Here is a 10085-nt window from a genome sequence, read left to right on the forward strand (position 1 = left end):
TGGAGGGTGGGTCGGTGGTGGGGTGGGGTTGAGGTGGTGGGGTGGGGTTGAGGTGGATGGGTAGGGTTGGAGTGGAGAGTGGGTGGGGGTGGGGCTGGAGTGGAGAGTGGGTGAGGGTAGGGCTGGAGTGGAGAGTGTGTGGGGGTGGGGTTGAGGTGGAGGGTTGGGGTTTCCATACAAAAATACCTCTTAATGATATTAAAACTTGATTCAAGATCTTAATGATTAAGACCTATTCAGACCCAATAAGTGTTTAGATCTTAATGCAAACAAATGTAATTTAATGGCTTAAGGTCTGAACCATTCAGATTCAGACCTCCAATAAGTGCAAACAAATGAGGCCTAAAGGTAAAGATGAAAACTACTCCCTCCGTCCATTTTTACTTGTCTTGTATGCTAAAAATTGATGCCTGTTTTTATTTGTCCAGTTTTAAACCAAGAGATAATTTACCATTGCATACCTATTTTACCCTTATTATTAATTATTGAGTTGAAAACTTCAAAGAATATGTTTGACGACTAATTTCAACTACTCATGACTTAGTAATAATTAAGGGCGATATATTAAAATTGTCATTCTATTTATGTCTTCTTAAGAGTGTGTCAAGTCAATACAGGTAGTGACAGATCCAGGATTTTCACCTAGAGAGTTTGGAAAAAAAAACAAAAGTTAAATATAAAAAATATTGTTGTCTCTAGAAATCGAACCAAGGTGAATTTGTATAGAATATATTGTCAAACAAAAAACAGTTGATTATCATTTCGCTTTTGGATTTTGTGCTGATCCAATGTGCATGGACTTCTAATGAAGAGAAACGCAATATTCAACAGCTAACTGCAACTTCCCATTTGTTCTAGAGACTTACTTCCTATGGAGGTTTTAGAGGGAAAGGTATTTTCCTTTCTCCATACTATAAACGACACAGAATTAAATATTTATCAAATAGCACGCCTGCTTATTTTAGTTTCCGTTTTTTAAAATCTTTTTTGACCTTTATGTTTTTGTGACGCGCACAAGCTTTGGGTTCGTAAAGCAAAGTCACTTCGATGTCCCTTGTATTTCTCAAATTCTTTGCACATTTATTCAATTTCATGTAAATTTGAAGGTTGAAAGAAATACAACAAAGATTCGTAAATCAAAGTTTTCTTATAATGAAAACCAATCAAGATTCACCAGTCAGAACAATTTGTAAAATAAACTAAAACTGCATCCCCAAATTCCAGCGCACTGCTTAGCGCAATATAGAACCACCTTTATATGTTATATATTTTAAGACATAATGCCTTTGGCATTTAAAAAGAACGACAGACGAAACAAAAAATTCAAGCTCTAAGGTTAAGGAATTGTGAATTACTACATACATTTTCTTTCTTTCTATTCTTTTGGGAGCACATCCCTTCATAGTAGGGAAAAAAATCAATATATATACGATATGGGAGTAGGAGTATATCTCTTCCCACTAATTCTTCCTCAAAGAATCCACGCCAATGAAAAGTATAGCCTTTTTTTTTCCAACTGCTGCATTCCGGCACAAACCTTAACAGGGAAACCCCCAGAATCCAGTATGTCGTGAACAGATATTTACTTGGGCGTAGGAGGATAATCTGTATGTAGTCTAGAATAGCTGGAAGAAAAGGCTAGTGGATCCATCACCAAACGATCTTAGATCAGCCGGTCTGACCAACGCTCTGCACAGAGGGCATGTTCTTTCTCTTTCAAACCTGAAGAGAAGGTAAATGAAGCCTTTTAGTAATTACAGGACACCAACTGTGGTAGCAATACATGTCTTCCTCCACATTTAGATGATGTATACAGTAATAAGCAGGAACCACGATATAAAGCAAAGAAGTCAGTGATACATGGAGGGGAAATACAATAAATCGATAACCATTCATCTGTTTCTGACTCAGGAACTGCAATCAGCTTTTTTAAATGAAAGTGAGAATCCGCAAATCCATTATCATTCATCAGTTGTTATTTCAAGAATGAAGCATAAAATCACTATCTCAGTTATCAAACATGTAAACACTGCTCTCTGTGTCTCCTTTTTTTTCCTGATTTTCGTTATATGCATCTACAGTTTGCACAATTGATAGACTAGAAAAGAAACAAGGACAAACATGACGTATTTTGAGGTGAAAGTCCACCGCATAAAGAAAAAGATACCTTCAGTTCTTAAATATCTAGGAAAGAAAAGAAATTCGCAAATAAAGTGGCATAAAATATACAGCAAGAAAGATAAAAGTATCAGCAAAAACATCAAGAACAATTAGGCCAACTAACAAGAACAAAAAGGAAATCAATTGCCAAGTTATCCATGGTCCGCAAACATGGGAACAGTTAAAATAGATGTTAAAATCAAAGAAGAACAAACCCCGCTTTGGACTTTCCACGCTTCCTCTTCCGATAATTTGCAATTATAGCATCAAACTTGTCTATCCAAATATATTGTAATAATAGCAGACGGGGGAAGTTCTAAAAGTAAATCCCTAAAGACATCTCCTGTTCTAGTGTTATAATACTCAAATTCTTGATAATCAGTTAAAACAGTTCCTGGTGAAAGAAACTACGGTGATGAATTATACACTCGGGTACACTTTACAGGGTGAGCCGGTGATTCAATCATAAAGATATTCCAATAAATGAAAAACACAGTTGCTCTGAAACCCAAAGGAACTTTAAGAGTAGATGGGAGTCGATGGACTATCAATTGATTTTTTTTTTTTTTTTTTTTGGGTAACTATCTATTGAATTTTTTATCTGACACGCCTAAGCATTCATTATTATTTCGATGGGCATTCCCTAGATAAGAGCTCACTAAAAAAAGGCATGGCTTTCACTTACTCCTGCTACCGCTTTTGTTATGAACTAACATTACTACCCTGATTTCCGCAAGTTATCTGAGTTGACAACTTTTTGGAGTACTGCAGACATTTTGTTAGAGAAAACAGTATGTAAAGCACTTAGTAATGCAATTATCAACTAAAGAGGCTTTTGTGAAAAAAGTGCTTCAGAGATACTTACCATTCTGAGACACAGTCTTCACAGAAGATGTGTTTGCAACGTAACAAAATTGGTGTATGCATCTTCTCCTGGCAAATAGCGCACAGATCGCCAGCCGCATGCACCTGGATACATATTTGCACAAGGTGTTTCAAATAAAGCTCGAAATTTATGAGAGAATGTATGATTACGCAATCGTCTCCTCCGCAACACCCCCCCCCCCCCCCCCCTCACACCAAAAAAAAAAAAAAAGAAGGTATCTTACTGCTCCAACTTTATCACTGCCTCTAGGAAACATACAAATTACCCTTCCAGGGTCCAGCTACTTCTAGGTATAGCTAACGGTTGAAATTAACAAATTACTTGAGGAATAGCTAGAAAAAGAGAATATTCCTGAAATTTATAGCTTCAAAAAATATAGCGCCACTTCAATCCATTCATTCATTTAGCTTGTATCATAAAGATCTACCTGCTTATATTAAGCCAAAGACGGCTTTATAAAATATTTTTAGCTGAAATTATTTATTTTCTTGAGACATCCTAGCTTTAGTCCAACAAGTACTTCCGAAATCATACTCTCCACTCTCTTGACCTGGACATATAACAGACGAAATCCAGAAATGTAATCCTCTTTACGTAACTGACACAAGGCCTCTACGCAAAAAGGTTAATATCTTTGGATGCCCTGCTTGTCCAGATGCAAGAACAAGAGATGGAATGGCCATTTCCGTGTTGAACAATTTCATCTGCTTGGAGATTCACGGTTAACTTTCCTTACAGTTAAGCTAAATGAAGATTTTAATCAAAATAATAATATGCACCATTTTATGTGAATTTAAGAAAAAGATGAACAATTCTAAAACTTGTAGTCTTAAACATGCCACAACATTTGTGTGGCTATAAAACTTTTGAAACTTTTTGCCTTAAACATGCCATAACATTTGAGCGGATATAAAAGCTTCTCATTAAGATAAAATGAGAAGTGTAAAATTAATTGTTTCCAAGTATAGAAAAGTGTCATTCTCCTTGGAACGGACTAATAAGGAAAGTGACACTTCAACTAAAATGGCGGGAGTAACTTTATTATTGCTCCTTTGTTAATGCAAATCCTGTCAACATATTTTGTTCCCGCAGATGTTTACAAGCCTTTTTTTTTTTTTTTTGATAACCAATGTTTACAAGCCATATGTGTGTGTGTGTGTGTGTGAAGGCAAACAAAGTGGAGATGATTGAATGTAACTTAGTGTTGGTAATACAACTTCAATATATCAAGTTGGAAGCCTTGGAAAAAAACTGAACAAAAAGCGAAAACTGGTCAACGAATGGATTTGCTCCAGCACTCTATTGAAGCAAGGAAGTTGAAGGAAAAGACAATGAAACTTTTTATCAAACCAAAGAAGAACGAAAATAATAACCACCCTCAAACAAAACCCAACATTCTCCATGAAAGGTGTGATAATGAGTATTTGTTCAATTACTAACAAGTAAAGATTTCAAATATCTGGCATCTCTTTGTTGTAAATATCATAATTGCTCCGAAGAGTAAGTGTTAAGAAGAAGGGTGCCAGTAACGACATGATACCTGCTCAGGTGTGGCATGAGACCCATAATGGACTTCTTTTCTTGACAATGCCTTCAAAGCAGTAAAGAATGATTTTACCTAAACAAAATGAACTGAGTGGTGAGTACGAGGAAGAGCAGGGGGAACCAAGGCAAAACATATTTTTCAAAAACACGAAGAAGATAGAAGTAGGGTAGGGAAGGGGGAGGATCCCCACAAAAATCTTAATATCACTAAGAAAGGAAAAACAAGATTTGTTCAGCAGAATACAATCAGTTCCAAAAAGACCTTACCTTCTCAACGGTTGAGGTAAGCTTGAACGTCAAGTACAATCCTGTTGTCAGTGATGAAAAAAGGCTTCCGTATTCTTTATTGAGAAAGAATCTATACCAGACAGGAGTTGGTAACAATGCACGGTATAACAACAGCGTATACTCCACCAGAGTCAGCATTTGGCCCTACAAGACCAACAGAGTTCACTTTTCTTGCAAAGACAAATGGGAGAAAATGACTAAATTAGCCACATAAGAATCTGATTTATAGTCTACCTGTCTACGGAAATTGTGGCCCCTGCCATTCTTGTAATACATAAGCAGCACCAACTTCAAACACATTGCTGCCTGCCGCACCATCGTATCTGGAAACAACAATAAATGAGGATCAATCCTTCTTCCACCAAAACTTTAATGTAACAGCTTTACACTCCCCCAAAAGAGAATAGAACAGCCTGTATATTGCATAATAATACGTGAACAACAGGAGAAGCATTAGGCAGGTCAAGAACCATACCGTTTACCAGGACAATGAAAATAGCATGCCAGAAAGGTGGGATGGCCTTCGGAGGAACCATAAGTAATGGATAGAAAAGGTCATCGCTGCGATACCACCAGTAGATTCCAATAACATGAATCACAAAAACCACAAAATAACCAACAAGGACATCGATCTTTCTCTCTCCCTGCAAAAGTCAGAATTCATTATGGCAGGATTCTGACTGTCCCTTAATCTATGTACCAAAGATAGATGAAAATGAATGTAGCATAGAAAGTAAAACAAATATATTTCAGCAAATGGAGCGCATATTACACCTTTAAAGCTGTCTGCTTTCGAAGAATGTCATTTGACTTGAACATGATGGCAGTAATCCAAATTGTGACAAAGAAACCTGCATTCCAAGATTAGAAAATACAATGAAGAATGTGATTCAGCATAAACGGAGGGGGTTCAACAGTTCCTAACTAATTTCATGAAATTATCATTTCTTTATCCTGTAAACTGTCCTACAATCTATAGGTCAATATATTGCAGTTGTAGTACATAGAAACACCAGAAAACAATTAAAGAAATATATCCAATGAAGCTTGCTGTGACACCAAGACCTGATATGAGGATACGAGAGCATCTAATTAATGACACTAGCAAGTTAATCCCAACCTTCACTGCTACTCGCCTAGGCACTCAAAACCTTGCAAATGCTGAGACCAACAATGCAGCTACTCATACATTATTATTGAAGTTACTATGGGAACAGAAGACTACTCAAGTTGCTCGTTTAATGTGTCTGTATTCCTTCTAATCTGCCACAGCATACACATATATACAAGAATATGACTGCATATCACCCAAAAAATTACATCTACACCTAAAATATTGAGTGGATCCTATTTTCAGTGTACATTACACAGATTCTGTAATTTGTGATTGACAATTGCCATTCAACCCCTTTAAAATACACAATTGCCTAAGCCAGCCAGAAGACTACATTCAAGGGTATAATAAAACGTTATATCCCAAGCCTATCAATTACCAAAAGGAAAAAATAGACCAGATTCATAAAAAATTAATAGCATGCTTAGCCTCACAACTCATACTCAGATTTTCCTTTTCTTTTCGCATAAGCAAAAACAATATTCTCAAAGTAATATCAGGACGAAATACACAAAGGGTGTGTTCAGTATGAAGGAAATTAATTTCCAATTTTCTCATGTTCAGTTGATCAAAATGTTTTGGAGAATATTTTCTCTAGGAAAGAGGAAAATAACTTCTCTAATGGTAAGTAGGGAAAACAAGTTTCACAAATGGCGTTCCACATTGATTATGTGCCCATCCTCCAGCACTCCTCATCTTCAGCCCCACCCCCATAGCCCTCATCCCCACTACCCCACCCAGTCACTCCCCTACCCCCACCTCTCATAGTATTTGCCTAGATTTTTAGGATAATATTTTTTGCTTATTTACCAAACACAAGAAAATAAATAGAAACCACTTATTTTCCTGGAAAACATTTTCCAAAAAGATATTTTCCTTCATACCAAACACACCCATTCTTTTGCTTTTGCTTTGAGAGTGGGAAAAAAAAAATGTACCTTGCAAATGCTGGCGGATGAAAACAAACAAGAGAAGCAATGAAAATGGTAGAATCTGCTCAATCCACCTCGCAACTTGCTGTATATCAAACCTTCGATACGACGAATCCATATTATTACCATTACCATCATCATCATCTTCACTTACAGGTACAGTAGACGCGTCCACACCAGAACCCCTCCCCTCTACAACACCACCCCCTACCCCACCATCCATCACCGCCACGTCATCATCTTCCACGTCAGCACCAATTATACTAATTGAAACCTCCCCATTACTAGTGGATTCAGTGTCATTTGTAACAGTAGTATTATTATCACCTACAAGAGGGTCCGTTTCCGAGTTGTCCGGGTTATCGGGTCTGACCCGAAAGAGCCCGGAATATTCTAACAAAGTTGAAACTGGTGATTGCAAGAACCGTAATGGTGTGAATTCTACTCCAAATATCGTTGAATTTGAACTTGCCGAAATATTTGCATTCTCAGAATCATTCAAAGTGTCCATTTAGAACGGGAAAAAAAGGTATTTACAAAGAGTTTTGGGTAATTTTATTGATCCAAGAATGGTTTTTTTTTTTTTTTTTTTTTTTGTGGGTATTTCTTGGAGATGAAGAATAGGATATGTGAGTTTTCTGACACACTAAGAATATCAGAAATGTTCAAAGTAAGCAAGATAGAAAGAAAAGTCAGATGAGTGAGAAAGCTTAATATTATGATAATATTAAACCTAATGAAAGTGAAGAAAATTGATATTTGGATACTGACAGGGCAATAAAATATCAGGATCTGAAAAAAAAGGAGTTTTTAACAATAAAGTGGGGTTTTAGGAGAGGGAAAAGAAAGTGTGAAGATGAAGCATTAAACATTAACGTGTAACGTAATCTTTTTTTTTTTTTTTTTTTTTTTGTTTTATGATAAAGAAATAAAAAGAGCAAGTGTGTGTTTTAGTATGTTTTTTTTTCTCTCACTATCAAGGGTCTGTTTGGTAGGAAGGAAAATGTTTTTCATGGAAAAAAGCGAGTCATTCGCATATTTTCTAGTGTTTGCTGGTATGTAAGTGGGAGTGCGGGGATCAGGGGTGAGAGTGGTCAGGGGCGAATCCAGATCTTCAAATACAGGTTTTCGAAAATTCAGTAGATTTTGGTCGTACTCTATATGTGTATTAAAAATTTCATTAAAATTTTATAAATATTTGATGTGAACCCAATTATTATTATAAATTAGTTTGAGATTAAGGTAAGAATTCATAAATTTCAAATTCTGAATTCGCCTCTAGCAAGGGTGGGGGGTCAAGGGGTGGGAAAGGGGGTGTTTAGTGGTGGGGAGGAAACAATAAACTTGAAAATCACTCATGAAACTTGTTTTCTTACTTCTATTAGAGAAGTCATTTTTTCATTTTTTTTTTTAAGAAAATTGTTTTTACAGAAAAAATATTTCTTAAAATATTTTGACTAATCAAACGTGAAAAAATTAAAAAAAAAATCTGTAAAATCTTTTCCTTCGTACCAAACACACCCCAAGTGTGTGTTGAATAGGACGCGGCGCAGAGGTATACAATGACGGTGCGCATCTTGCAACTTGCTCGTTACGTTAATACTGATATTTTTCTTTCGTGACATTAATACTCATTAACTTCTAGCATTTTCAAATACTTGAGTTTAATATATTTCAAAGAATGAAGAAATGTTAAAACAAAAAAAGTCTAAACTTATCCTTGAATGGGGCAAAATTGTTTTAACTTCATCATCCCTTAATTGTTAAGGTCAAATATAAGTCATAAACCCTTTTCGTTACAAAACTAACATATACCTATCCTTTGTCGACTAACGAAAATATTTAGGGATTGCTTACTCCCTCCGTTCACTTTTATTTTTCTAATATTCTGAAAATAGGTTTTTACTTTTACTTGTCACTTTTAGCATATTAAGATAAAACAATTTATTTTTTTCTATTTTACCTATAGTATTAATTACTTACTTCAAATATTTTTTGAAATCCAGTAAAAATATGCACCAATTAATATGAGTACATTGATAAATTATGCACTTCATTTATTATTTCTTAAATAGCGTGAAAAGAATTAAAAGTTAACAGAAGGAGTAATTTCTAATCTGGTTGACTTGCTCTAGAAAATTGTCATTTATTGGCTAAAATAAACCAGCGTTTTCAAGATTGGCTTTTCCCTTTTTTTTTTTTTTTTTTTTGTCTTCTTTTCGTTTCTCTACCATTGTTCTTTACTTCTTCTCCACACAATGAAATTTGTTATTCACGGCATTGGAGGTTATCATCGTGGTCGTTGAGAAAGTAATTAAGTAATTAAAAGGATGTTCTTTCTAATAGTTAAAATTTCTAAATGAGATGATCATAAACTTCAATATATAATATCATAGTAGCAGAGTTTTTGATTTCAAGTTTCGCCGCCGTTCATTATCAAAAAAAAAATCACGTGTTGGACTCATAAAAAATAACAAGACTCGCATACGAGTGGTGTGTTAGAAAAATAATTAAGTAATTAAAAGTGTATACTCTGTCTTATGCATAGGCCCCGTTTGGTACTCAAGGTGCACAACTCTTCCCACTTTTTCTTCATCCTAGTGTAATAAGTAGTAATGTCTAGGGTTCCGTGTCATCTCATTAATTTCTTTGTGTATCTGGTGCCACAACTCTACTGAATTATTAATACATTCTGTACTATAAGAGAATTTAGGATCCAAGACGTCACCATATCGTCACACCTTTTCTATCGTCGCAGCTGAGTAGAGGTTGGATCTAGTTTCTTACATTCTTCATTGATAAAATCTAGTTTGTTTTGGGCGATAGGGATTGCAGGACGTTATTCCATCAAACGGAACTAAAACTAGCACTGTTTCTGGATTATCTGAAGGATACATGTAGAGTGGACTGCTTGGATTAACATTCAATTGTTCATTTCTGGTTGTGTTGGTGACTTGCTCGTCTTATTCGATTGTCATGATTTCGGACTTTGATCAATGAGTTTTAGAAGCAGAAACAGTCAAAATTGAAGACAAAGATGAAGTAGATACTCAATTCAAGAAGAATTAGCCAGGAGAAATATAATCAACTACATACGTCAATTACAAGTTGCTAATGGAAGTATATCTTTGAGATATTTTGAATGGGAAAGTTGAGTAAG

At 35.5% G+C, this 10085-nt stretch overlaps 1 protein-coding gene across 1 annotated transcript; it reads right to left on the reverse strand.

The window, feature by feature from the left end:
• Positions 1-1128: 1128 nt before the first annotated feature.
• Positions 1129-7828, reverse strand: LOC132611206 (uncharacterized). Its single transcript, XM_060325616.1, has 8 exons — positions 6932-7828; positions 5654-5730; positions 5355-5523; positions 5114-5202; positions 4859-5023; positions 4587-4664; positions 3026-3129; positions 1129-1722 (listed from the first exon to the last, which is right to left on the reverse strand). The coding sequence occupies exons 1-8, from the start codon at positions 7434-7436 to the stop codon at positions 1617-1619; spliced, it is 1293 nt and encodes a 430-aa protein (XP_060181599.1). The 5' UTR covers positions 7437-7828; the 3' UTR covers positions 1129-1616.
• Positions 7829-10085: the final 2257 nt, after the last annotated feature.

This window comes from Lycium barbarum, chromosome 9 (assembly GCF_019175385.1).
Source record: "Lycium barbarum isolate Lr01 chromosome 9, ASM1917538v2, whole genome shotgun sequence".
NCBI classification, from domain to species: domain Eukaryota; kingdom Viridiplantae; phylum Streptophyta; class Magnoliopsida; order Solanales; family Solanaceae; genus Lycium; species Lycium barbarum.

Bases quoted from the DNA above. Each gene is read 5' to 3' on its own strand.
- LOC132611206 (XM_060325616.1), bottom strand. From the start codon at position 7,436: ATGGACACTTTGAATGATTCTGAGAATGCAAATATTTCGGCAAGTTCA. The intron at 5,731-6,931 runs GTACATTTTTTT...CTTGGAATGCAG, and splicing joins CATCCGCCAGCATTTGCAAG to GTTTCTTTGTCACAATTTGG. The intron at 4,665-4,858 runs GTAAGGTCTTTT...CATTTTGTTTAG, and splicing joins TTACCTCAACCGTTGAGAAG to GTAAAATCATTCTTTACTGC.